The 13,013-nt window shown below is 37.7% G+C and overlaps 2 protein-coding genes across 4 annotated transcripts in view; one reads left to right on the top strand and one right to left on the bottom strand.

Moving 5' to 3' along the window:
* ZNF518A (zinc finger protein 518A) overlaps positions 1 to 11,031 on the top strand; it is a 52,113-nt gene extending 41,082 nt beyond the window's left edge. The window contains exon 5 of one of the 3 annotated variants that reach the window (XM_074339302.2): positions 10,873 to 11,031. The gene's annotated coding sequence lies outside the window, so the exon portion shown is untranslated. Of the gene's footprint in view, positions 1 to 997; positions 4,012 to 10,872 lie in introns of those variants that run through there. The other 2 variants (XM_074339301.2, XM_088791914.1) reach the window with 2 other exon arrangements.
* Positions 1 to 13,013, bottom strand: part of BLNK (B cell linker) — a 72,006-nt gene that overhangs the window by 1,251 nt on the left and 57,742 nt on the right. The window contains exons 12-16 of the mRNA XM_019724775.3: positions 11,503 to 11,587; positions 11,014 to 11,045; positions 7,320 to 7,396; positions 6,429 to 6,512; positions 3,942 to 4,097 (exon numbers count right to left, since the gene is read on the bottom strand). Of these exons, the coding sequence (XP_019580334.3) occupies positions 3,942 to 4,097; positions 6,429 to 6,512; positions 7,320 to 7,396; positions 11,014 to 11,045; positions 11,503 to 11,587 (434 nt within the window). The remainder of the gene's footprint in view (positions 1 to 3,941; positions 4,098 to 6,428; positions 6,513 to 7,319; positions 7,397 to 11,013; positions 11,046 to 11,502; positions 11,588 to 13,013) is intronic.

Genomic DNA, 13,013 nt, shown 5'->3' with positions numbered 1-13,013 from the left:
TGTTTTGCAACAGTGCCATAAATTTAGCCATTTTCACCAATTGATTTTGTTGTCTTTTAATTTTTTATATAAAGACAAACATCTGGAATAAAATTTTTAAATGCCTTTATTGATTATTTGGGTAGCTTCTAAATATCTATATTTTGAATACTGTGTAGTATTCAGAATACCGGTCAACTTTTTCAAATGAAATACCAGTTGTCTTTTAGATAATTGGCTATCTGTCCGGGAGGAGAGGTGAGAGACAGGCACCTATGAGTCTTTGTTTCTTACTTTCTCTTCATTCAGCTCTCTTGCAATTGCCAATGAAATTCTTTTATGATATTCATGAAGACATTCATTCTGTTTGTTTGGCATAGCATATTGTTAAACGGATGCAGTTGGAAGTTAAATTTATGAACTGAAGAACCAGGAAATGAAATAGTACAACCCCTTAAAAGTGGATTCCAAGGGAAAAGTGTGTTCTGAACCCAGGAAGCATATAAAGAGTTGCTATACTTACACAAATAAACATCTCATTCTGTCCTTCTAGTCCCTAAATATTTTTAAGTATTGCTTTATTGTAGTGTTTGGGGATTTAATGTTTGAAGGAGGGAGTTGAGTTGAAATGTTTCAAGTAGGGGGTGGTGTTGAGGCATATTTTTTATTTAACTGCATGAAGAATTGAGCATAATTTAGTTGCATTTCCCCTCAGTGCTCTTTTTTTACTATCTAGACTAATTCAGTGTATTCAAGATATTCATACATGGACAGAAAAACAACTTGTTTGATAACTCAAAATCTCATGGTTAATAAAATAAAGCAAACAGATATCAAAACTAGAAAATGACTCAATACTGTATACAATACTAAAACAGCTGTATAAAAAAGTTAAACAGTTAATCAATTGGTTACTTTTTCTATCCATATACACCCAAACACAAATACAGACAAACAAACTTTTCAAAATATCTACATGGTTGACATCATGTAACTAAAGTTTTCATTTTCCATTCAGATTTTCAGTATATGGGAGAGATCATCTTCTTATAGATAATTGAAGTAAGAGTTTTAATGGACTCTCAGTACTTCCAGATGCCATTATAATAGTATACTATTTACTTTGGTATACATAGGCTGGATATGTGGGGAGTGAGGTAAAGCTCTGATCTGTTCATCCTGAGGCAGGGATGAAGATTCTTTAGTCCAAGAGGAATCCTTGTTTATACCAGAGTTTGCTAGCAAGACAAGGAAGTCAGAGCCTCTCTTCGAGTTCCCTATTTATATGAGAGAATTTCGAGTTCCCTATTTATATGAGAGAATTTCAGGACCTCTAAATGGGACAGCTCCTCACTCACCGTTAAACCTCATACAGAAGTTCTGGAGCCCTGGGTAGGTTTTACAATGAAACCACCCATTCAAAGTCACTCTGTCTTACTAAGATCACCACTATTTCTTACCACTGATTACTAACTACTATTAGGAGCATTGATTTAGAAAGATTTGTCAGATAAATGCTGTAATGAGAATGAAGGTTTTGTAAGCAAAAAGTTCTGTTAAAGTTTAACTGGTGTTACATGATAATTCAATCTATATTTTAAAATCCAAGTTTCAACTTGATAGGTGTTTGTTTTAAGATTCAAGAGTTTTACATTTTCTAACTATCTCTGAGACTTTATTAAAAGTAAAATAAAACCCCAAACTATAAAACTCTTAGAAGAAAACGGGAAAATCTTTATGAGATTGGATTTGGCAGTGAATTCTTGGATATGACACCAAAAGCAAAGGCAACAAAAACAAAAATAAACACATAGGACTACATCAAACTTAAAAACTTTTTGTTCATCAAATGTGACAATCAACAGAGTAAAAGGTAACCTATGGAATGGGAGAAAATATTTGCAAATCATATATCTGATAAGGTGTTAATATTCAGAATAATAAAGAACTCCTACAACTCAACAACAAAAGATCAAATAAACTGATTTAATTACAAATGGGCAAAGGACTTGAATAGACATTTCTTCAAAGATGATATACAAATGGCCAACAAACATATGAAAAGGTGCTCAATATCACTAATCATCAGAGAAATGCAAATTGAAACCACAGTGCGATATCACCTTGTACCCATTAGGATAGCTACAATTTTAAAACTCCAGAAAATAACAAGTGTTGGCAGGTATGTGGAAAAGTTGGATCCCTTGTGCACTGTTGGTAGGATTGTAAAATGATGCGGTTATGATGGAAAACAACATGGAGTTTCCTCAAAGAAGTAAAAATAGAACTACTATATGATCCAGTAATCTCACTTCTGGAAATATCCAGGAGACTTGAAAGCAGAATCTCAAAGAGATATCTGCACACCCATGTGTAAATAGCAGCACTATTTACAATAGTCAAGAGGTAGAAGCAACCTAAATGTCCATCAACAGGTGAATGGATAAACAGAATATGGTATATAATAAATACAATGGAATAGTGTGTAACATCAAGAAGGAAAGAAATCCTGTCACATGCTACAACATGGATGAACTTTGATGATATTATGCTACGTGAAATAAGCCAGTCACAAAAGGACCAACATAGTATGATCCCACTTATATGAGGCATCTAAAGTAGTCAGATTCATAGAAATAGAAAGTAAAATGGTGGTTGCCAGGGACTATAGGGAGTGGGAAAAGGGGAATTGTTGTACAATGAGTACAGCGTTTAAGATATGCCTGATAAGAAAGTTCTAGAGATCTGCTTCACAACATTGTAAATATTCTTAACACTACTAAACTGTGTACTTAAAAATGGTCAATATGGTAAATTTAATGATATTTTTTTACCACAGTTTTTTTTTAAAAAAAAACACAACAGAGAGCACTCATTTTGCTCTCTAATGACACAAGACATTACCAGTTTGTTTTACAAGTGCTATTCTCCTGCCTGTAATCACTCAATCAATAAATTCATTCATTCATTCAATAAGTACTTATCAAGCCTCCACTGAAGCCAGCCATTGTGCTATGGTTCTGGAAATATAGAATGAACAACACATAGTCTAGCCCCTGACTTCATCTGTTAGAGAAAACAGACACTTCAGCAATATGACACTTTCTAACAATTCACTTTCTAACAAGTGCTGGGCTTGGAATGGGTGTAGTTCTTTCTGAAGGAGTATTGAAAAATAAATATTTCTTAACTTGAAGTTTTAAAATGCCATTTCTTTGCTTAGATTGTTCTTTCTACTTTTCTCCTCATCCCCTCCAACTTTCATTCTACCTATTCAAATTCAACCCATCATTCAAGACCAGAACAAGTGTCACTCCCTTTCTGACCATTCATAGATTACTCCAGCCGATATTTCAGGGCTTACTTATAGGAATAAGCTAGCTAAACAGAGATGTGGTAAGCATTGAGCTTGGTCCAGATTAAAAAGGAGTTGAAATTCGTGTTTGGTTAATTTTGAATACCCATTGTAATGTGTTTTTTTTTTCTTTCTTGCTGCAGGCCTGAAATCTCATTCTGGTCCAAGGGTGTAGTCTAATGTTTCAACTCAGGTTTCTGCATCTCATTTGATCCTTCCCTGGTCATCTACCTTGGTATTTGAGTTGAGATCCTAGTTCTTGACTTAGTAGCTTTGGCCACTGACCTTGATTTTTATACCACTAATTCTATTTGACATTTCAATCTTGATTTTTATGTCCTCCTGGACTAAAATACTAAATCAGACTGACCCCACTATGTAACAGGATAAAAGGACTAAGATGCAGCCTTTATAGCATATCAGTTTTTCCTCTTTTCTCTCATAGTATATACTGCCCAAACATAGTACTTTTTCTATTTATGACATGTATGTAAGCCTTGGACCAATAACACTTATATTTTTTCTCCTCATCTCTAGCATCTAATACAGTATGATGCCATTGTATTCAATACAAAATTAGACTTGGATTAAAAGAGAAATTACTGACCTCTTCACCATTTTTCTTTCTGCCCAAAGCATACTGTTTTGTTGCTTCAATAAATCGCACAGGGATATTATATACTCGCTTATTAAAAAATACAACTAATGTGTATGGCTGTTTGGAATCATGGCCAGAACTTTTCCGAATAAGAAATGATCCATCCTGTTTATTAAAAGAAAAACATAATTCTGGTTAGTATTACTTACATTTCTACAGGTTAGAAATCAGTTTATGAAAAATCATATATTACATTCAAAATATAGTTACTTAGTTATATGATTTTTATTATCAATAAGTTTGTTTTATTATTTTCCAAGAAAATATTTCAGTAAACTGTATACTTATAGACAACATAAACTTGTATTTTATAATTACGTATGTTTATATATACTTATCTCTATAAGTATAAAACATATACTTATAGAAAATCCTGAGTGAGATTAATGCACTTTTTGATGCACTAAATAAGGTATTATGTTTATAGGATTTAGAAATGCATGAGGGGACAAGTTAAGATCAAACCTAGAGTGCACTCTTGAACTAGGAACCATGTCCACAAGTTGCCTATGAATTAAAAAAAAATCAAACAAATTTCAAAGTACTATAAGAAGAAGGTAGAAAAAGCTGCTCCTCCAGCCCTCACTTTGAAGCCAGACAACTCAGTTCCTCCCCGTATGTCCCTGGTGCCTCTCAAGCTGCTGCCCCAGTGCTGGAGCTCAAAACCAGTGAGTCCATCAGCAACATTATTCACAGTGGCCAAGACATGGAAACAACTGAAGTATCCTTTGATAGGTGATTCGATAAAAAACATGTGGTACATAAATACAATGGAATATTACTTGACCGTAAGAAAAGATGAAATACTGCCATTTGTGACAACATGGATGGACCTTGAGATTATCATGCTAAGCAAAATAAAGAAAAAGTTGAGAAATTTTCAGCTGATGAAAATTCTCTCTTCCATAGCTTATATTGAAGTAGATAAAAAACTGTAACACAACATTCCAAATTTAAATATTTTATAAAATATTCTAGAATCATATATTCAAAAATTATGAACAGAAAAGCAGAAAGAAGAAATGCAACAAAACTTGATCAAACTCAGGGAATAAAGTAAAGAGAAAGATAAACCTGTCTCAGAAATGGAGAAGAAATTACAAGATGCCCAAGGGACAACAGCCTGAAATAAAGATTTAATAAATATCCGAAGGAAGGTCTGTAATCTACCAAGACAGAGAGAGGGAGAGAAGGAAAGAGAGAGAAAGGGAGAGGGAGGGAGGGAGGGAGGAGGAGAGAGAGAGAGAAAGAGAGAGAGAGAGACATTTAATAAAATAATATGATAGAGCCAGAATGGTTGGAATGAAAATGAAAGGAAGACAAAAAAAAGTCCAAAATACATGTAACTTTAGTCCTTAAAGAGGAAAAACAAAACAATGAAACAGAATTATTCTTTAAGACTATAATTTAAGAAAACATATTGGAAATAAGAGAAAACTTAAATCAATAAGAAATAAGAGAAAACAAGTTGAAAGGGCTTCATCTACCTGAAAAAAATTGACCTGGAAATAAACTCAGAGACATAGTCTGGTAAAACTGTTAGACTTTTAAAAACATAAAGTCTGCAGAGTGTTCAGACTAAATATCAAATACATATGAGGGCAAATAAATAAATAACATTAGCATCATGTAGAACAAAACAATCCAGTGGCGCCACACTTTTAAAACACTCAAGCAAAGGATTTTATATCCAGCCAAGATTTCCTCCAGGTTTCAGGCTATGAAAAGCAGTTTTGAATGTGCAAGAACTTCCGGAATAATGTAAACACTGTTCTTCTTGAGAATCTACTAAAAACTGAGCTTCATCAAACAAAAAGAGATAATTGGGGAAGCCACCAAAGGGACTAATGGAAAGCACGTAACATATTTAATTGTTAGAGCTAGGACTAAAACGAGGGTGGCAAAAAACAGTATGTAATACATTCTGACGAAGTAGGGTACAAGTGAAAAAATGGGAGGACGAAAAAGAGTGAAAGGGGAACGTGGCACTTTAATCTTAGATTGTCCAAACTGTCCCTAGTGTTCCTACATGATGGGGCTTGGATTCCTTAAAAATCTCTTTCCAGGTACTTTTTGCCATCTTGACCTCAATCTTTTAACCCATGCATTGATCCAACATAGCCTGCTATTTCGGACTCCTGGATGGATCTCATGTAGCACCAAACCTTTCAGAGATCTCCCGCTGGAACTTTCTTCTTGTCCACTGTTTGGAGAGCAGTGGAGCCTGTGGATCCTTGTAGAGATTAAAGGACAAGTAGAAATGAGACGGAGGAACAAAAACGGGATGCTTGAAAGAGGAGGAGATGGTAATTCCTCTTAAAAAAAAAGATCCCTGCATCTATAATTGTTGCAATGATTTAATTAGCATATTATCAGGATGACAACTGTGTCTATTATAGGCTGAGGGCAAAATATGAGATTTAGAAATGGGCAAACCTTATTTGATCTGTATAATGCCTCTTCGGCAGACTTTCGATCGCAGGCACCAGCGTACCACGGCTTACAATGAACGTCAGCTTCCTGTGAGACAGAAGGTATCATTAAGCATGAAATAGTCCTTCATTGGCACCATATCTTTTGTGCATTAAAAACAGTCCCGTTGTGCATTACCAAGACAGGCCTAACTACATGTGGACCAGTAATTTGAAAATGAGTTTTATGCTTCCTTTGATCAATCACAGGATTATATAATTGACTTTTTTTCTCATTTGGCCTTGGCTGCCAACCCTAGTAATTAAATATACGACCTAAATCCTGCTAGATTCCTGAACCATTTATTCCTTTCTCCTAAGTAAGTCATAATCTCCCTTTCCATTGTGATCTTATTGTTGTCACTTTGTGGAGTGCTTTATAATTTCCAAAGTATTTTTACAAATATTATCTTGTTTGATTCTTGTGACTACTTGGAACACAAGAAGTATAGTGCTATCATCCCTATTTTATATTTGACAAAGCTTAAAGAGACTTGCCCAAGGCTTTCTCTTTTTATAAACTGTGCTGCTTCATGTGTTTTAATATCATATGCCTCCACAGGTCTATTCTGTGAAAATTATGTAGTTTTAATAGAATCTATGTGAGAGAAAGAACAATAGAAACAATACACTGCTAGCTTTAAAGAAACACAAATTATTATTTAGGGCATCTAGAATACAAATTGGAATAAATGGAGCAAGGTCTTAATAACTGAAAAAAAATTTTCTGTACCCATCAGCAAATCACAACTCATAAGCTGGCTTAAAATATATTCTGTTTCACTCCAAACTCTCGCTTTTAGGAAGACATACCCTTTCCTGCAGTTTACTGGTACAATAAGTGTTCATTTCATACCTGTTCTGACAAATTGGAATTAGATGAAAAGCTGGGTAACGGACCATCTACAGCAGGGCTTCCCCCTTCTGGAAATCCTGAAAGGGATTTGAAAAATCAGTGGATCTTCTTTATATCTTAAACAGTTACTATGCCTATACCTCAACACTTTGCTAGGGAACTCACACACTGAAAAATCACACACAGCAAAAAATTCTTAAGAGCAGTGGTTCTCAAACCATGGATTGAGAGTGCTGGGATCCCCAAGAGCCTTTCAAAGGGGTTGTGAGGTCTTTTCCAAATACATATCACTGTGAAGCCCAATTTTCTTTATATACTTCAACCAGAAAAATGTATTGCAACAGGGGCCAGCCCAGTGGCTCAGGTGGTTAGAGCTCCATGCTCCTAACTCCGAAGGCAACCTTGTGGTTGAGAGCCCACTGGCCCATGTGGGAATCGAACCGGCAGTTCGATTCCCACATGGGCCAGTGGGCTCTCAACCACAAGGTTGCCGGTTCAACTCCTCGAGTCCCACAAGGATGGTGGGCTCCGCCCCCTGCAACTAAGATTGAACACAGCACCTTGAGCTGAGCTGCCTCCCGGATGGCTCAGTCGGTTGGAGCACGTCCTCTCAACCACAAGATTGCCGGTTCGACTCCCGCAAGGGATGGTGGGCTGTGCCCCCTGCAACTAGCAATGGCAACTGGACCTGGAGCTGAGCTGCACCCTCCACAATTAAGACTGAAAGGACAACAACTTGAAGCTGAACGGCACCCTCCACAACTAAGATTGAAAGGACAACAACTTGACTTGGAAGAAAGGCCTGGGTATACACTGTTCCCCAATAAAGTCCTGTTCCCCTTCCCCAATAAATCTTTTTTAAAAAATGTAAAAATGTATTGCAACAGATGGAATATAGAAGCAGATATGAGAATCCAGTTGTTGATGTTACTCTGGGCATTAAAGAGATTTCAAAAATGTAAATGCCGTTCTTCCCACTAATTGTTTGGAAAATATAGTTATTTTTCATAAAAATATGTTAACATGTAATAAGTTTAATATTTTTTAAATGGATCAATAAATATGTTTTAAATGTTTGTTTGAATTAACACATTAAATATCAATAGACAGAAACATTTAAACCAAAGTTCTTTGGGTCTGCAATGATTTTAAGAGTGTTAAAATGGTCCCAAGACCAAAGCATTTGATAATTGCTGCCTTAAAGGTGTAAACTCAGTCTAAATGTGAAGACATGTGAAATAGAGAAAATACTTCACTGCATTCGTTCATTCACTCATTTATTCATTCACTGATTCATTCATTGTGTGCCTGCCATGGATCAAGGCATTGGGGATCTGTAGCAGTGAACAAAACAGCAGAATGCCCTGCCCTCCTAGAGCTTAAATTTTAATGGAGTGAGCTAGGCAATAAAGACATAATATATATGCAATATTACAGTCCTAAACACTATAGAGAAAAATAAGCAGGGATGGGGGTTGGGGATAGGCTCGGACAAGTAGTATGTTTAAATAGGCTGGTCAGGGAAGGCCTTACTGAGGTGACACTTGAGTGGAGTGAGGAGGCATGAGGCCATCTCAGGAAGGAACCTTCCAGGTAGAGGAACAGTGAATGTAAGACCTGGCATATTTGAGGAACAGAGAGGGGGCCACTGTGCCTGGAGTGCCGTGAGGAAAGGAGAGAGAAACAAGGGATGAGGTCACACTGGAGGTAATGAAGGGGCCAGGTCTGTAGGACTTGGTGGACCGCTTGACATGACTTGAGCTGTAACAAGCGAGGTATGGGAAGCTTTGGGAGGGTTTTGGACAGAGTAGTAATGTGATCTACCTGTCTTTTAACAAGATCACTCTGGCTACAGGGCTGTAAGGAGATAGAACCGGGGGGGGGGGGGGGGGGGGGGGGAAGAGTAGACAAAGGAGGCCAAATCAGTGTTCCTGCTTGCCCAGGCGGGAGATGATGGTAGCTTAGAACAAATGGCGTCAATGGGAGTAGTGAGTTGCTGGATTCTGGATATGTTTTGAAGAAACAGTCGGAAGGTGTCTGAAGAAAGCAAATGAGGAGGTCAAGGGCGACTCTAAGGTTTTGACCAGAGCAACCAGAATTGTCCTTTATTAAAAGGGGAAGTCTGCAGGAGACGTGGGTTTAGATGAACTAAATACTTCAAATGCAAGTGCCCTGGATGTTCCCAGACAGCATGACGTTCGCAGTAACAGGAAGGAGCAAGCAGGGCAACAGGGAGGGCGTGGCAGGCCCAGCAAGGCTGGGTCTGGAGGACGGGCGTGCTCTAAAGGTGCGGGGATGGGCCTCCCAGGTAGAAGCAGCAAAAGCAAGTGGGTAGTCAGGCTCTCCCAGGGCACACAGTGCAAAGTTGTAGGTGCTTTCTGCAGTTTGGGCAGCCAGGGGAGTTCAAAGCTGACTTTCTGAGCTATGAATATGTGCCAGGCCTTGTCTGTTTTCCACACTTTAGCTCACTTTGTCCTCACATCTGCCCTTTGTGGGAGGAGCTGCCCACAAGACCCCTTTTTACAGACAGGCTTTCCCTGACCTCCTCACCTGAAACAGTCACTTCACTGCCTCCATTCCTCTCTGACCCCATCCTCTGCCACCTTGTTTTGTTTCTCTTTATAGCACTTTAGGATTTACTTGATATTATATGATTTATCTAGTTGTATATTTTTCCTGTCTGTCTGTTCCAGTAGAATATAAGTTCCACAAGGGCAAGGACTCTATTTGTTTTTTTCACTGCTGTTATTCTTGTCTAGAACAGCACCTGGTACATGGCAGATGGTCAGTAAATATTAATTGCAAGAATGACTGGGTTGAAAAACAATACAAGGCATAATAAAGCTTTACATAGTGAAAAACAAAATTTCTATAGCCAAACCATCTTCACTGTGTTCAGAATTTTTTTTTAATTGTAGTTATTATATATTTAATTTATCTAAGGTGAATGAAAAATCTAATTAAAACCTAAAAAAATTTATTCAGTATAAAAGCACGTAATTTTTGTATATAACAATTTTTCTCTGTATTTAAATTTGTTGAATCTTGATTATTTTGGAATATTTTCCAAATTACCAATGTAAGGTCAAGTTTGTTTTATTTTTTCATTTTTTCCTACATTAAGTAGAAAGCAAATCAAGGTTTGGGCAGTTATGTTCTGCAAGACTGATTTTTGTGATGCATATATTTTTAGGGTTATGTAATATTTGTCTTAGTAAAATTATCCAGATATTTGCCAAATCTTTTCAGGGTACCTTTTGCAGATCTATTTTATAATCATTAAAATATATTTTAGATTTAATTTAAACAGCTATCATTTATTGGGAACTTCTATATACCACGCACTATACCAGGTATTTACTATATGTTGTTTTACTTAATATTATTTTGAAATAATAAGTTCTATTGTTTTTGTAAAAAATGAAATAAAATATAACCAGTATGACTAGTAAAATATTCAATCAATACTAAAAAAAAAAAAGTAAAAATTATCTCAAATCTCTCTACTTTTCAAAACAACTTTATGAGAAATATTGTTGGCCCCATTTTACAGATGAAACAAGCTAGAGAGGACACTGAGCTCCTCCAGCTGGAAGGGGCAGTGTTGGGTTAGAACCCAAGCAGCTCAGCCATGAAGATCCATCCAACCTTAACCACTACCAGATATTACCCTTCAGGACTTCATATTACTTACTTGGCAGAGGTACGGGTTTTTGATGGCCTTGCCTAAAAAAAAAGAATTTCAGATGAGTTAAAGGGCGAAGCACAAGTTGAATAAGCTTGACTTTTTGTTTACAGTGAAGTCTCTCTGAATGTGGGCATCACAAAGGAAATCAACGTGACTAGCTGAGGAAACTTATCTAAAGATGGGAGAGGCACTTACACCTTCAAGATAAGAAAAATTGCTCCCTTTCCTTTTGAAAAAGGAGGAGCCTTGACTAAGGTGTTACATTTTGGTTAAGTCCAATAGTTAACCCAAATATTAGGTCTTTGAGATTCTAAGCAGCTCTTTTAAAGTTGTTACCTCTTAAAAATGTAACACCTTTTAAAATTTAATTACAAAGCAATGACATCAGATCTTTACCCAGCACAACCAGCCAATGTCACTGTGCAGTGTAACAAGGCACGCATTAATGCCTGCAGCAACAGGAGGAAACTTAGTTTTAGAGGAAAGGATTCTTACTTGTGGGCAGGAGGTAACACTGGTGACTGCACACTTTCTTGTCTGTGACTAGACCCTCGGTGGCGCTCAGCAGGTATAGGTTTTTCTGCATTAAGAAAATTCTCATATTAGGATTAGAATGAAATGTCTGTCCCCAGGCCAAAACCCAGCAACATCAACTGAGAAGCCCTGGATTTGGTCCAGGTGTCTTTCCGTGATGGTATCTTTCACCAGCATGTCATCTGTTTGCGCATCTGTCCGTGGGGTGATGTGTTTGTGCTATTAGGACCAGGACTCCCACCCACAGTGTTATAGGTACGTCTTTCCACCTCTGCCTTCATCCCTTAGCAATGTACATGGGGACTGAAGCTGTGGGATCCGGGCCTTTAAGTGTATGAGTGCAGGTGGGAGACAGAAGATGAGCAAGTTTTAGCCCTACCCCCCCCTCCCCTTTCTGTGTGGCTTCTATACAGGTGTTACCTCACCCTGGGTGTGTCTTCATTAGTCATAAGATGTGGTGTCAGTCATTCCTTACTGATAGGTGGTAAAATACGAAATTTGGTGAATGATTTACTCTTTTTCAAAGCTTAATTGAGCACATTTAAGGTTATCTCTATAACAATCTCCCTTGCCCGGTGTTTTCCTGAGGGAGAGGGGGAGTGGAGGAGTTATAACTAATAGTACACAGGGAAATGGGCATAACCTGAAATGTAAGAAATTTGTGTTGAAATCCATAGTAAATTGATTGCTGAACCGTTAATAGGTGTGATTATAAATTATTTTAGTGCTTTATTCTCCCTCAAATTTGGTTTAGGTTTAGTTAAACTGTGGGTATGCCCATGCTATGCATGGGATGAAGGTTGAGAATTATTGATATCCTGTTATAGGAACCCAAAAGGAATAAAAGTGTAGTAATAAGAACTCAAAGATTCAAATAAACGGTAAGATAGACTTCAGGGATTTTTGTGGTGCGCCAAAATTCGGAAACTTTGAACCTCTGAAGATCATGTTTCAAGTTTGTGGCAAGTTACTTTGAGCTGCCGTGTGAGATGTTTGATTCACAACTTTACAACGTGGTAGTTTCAGAAGGAGAAACAGTGAACACATTAGGTCCCCACAGCCAATGAGCTTTGACCACACCTGTTTGGCCCCGCCCTCCTGGAGGCTTCCTTCCTAGGCGAGAAGGGGTGAAGGGGTTGCTCTCCACTTTGGATTTGGATGGTCATTGCCTCTGCTCTTGAAATAAGTCACAAAGGAGATGGCATGCCAAGCTCCAACACTGGGAGCCCTTTGGGAAAGAGGACACCTGAGCCAGTTGGAACATGTCATGACCCGCTTCTCTGCTGGTTTTCGGAGGCTCCTAAAGCCATGAAATCTGTATAGGGTTGTACTTACTTCCTGCAGAGGCCCACCCTATGGCTGCACTGTAACTCCAAGTTCCCTGCTCAACAGGCATGGGAGACTGTAAGGAATGGAAGGACAGCAAGGTAAAAGCATCAAAGGAAAGGCAGATGAAAGCAAGACAGAAAGGA

Source organism: Rhinolophus sinicus, chromosome 15 (genome assembly GCF_057876585.1).
Source record: "Rhinolophus sinicus isolate RSI-liver-muscle chromosome 15, RSI-T2T, whole genome shotgun sequence".
Classification (NCBI taxonomy): domain Eukaryota; kingdom Metazoa; phylum Chordata; class Mammalia; order Chiroptera; family Rhinolophidae; genus Rhinolophus; species Rhinolophus sinicus.
This window is presented reverse-complemented; position numbering and strand designations above follow the sequence as displayed.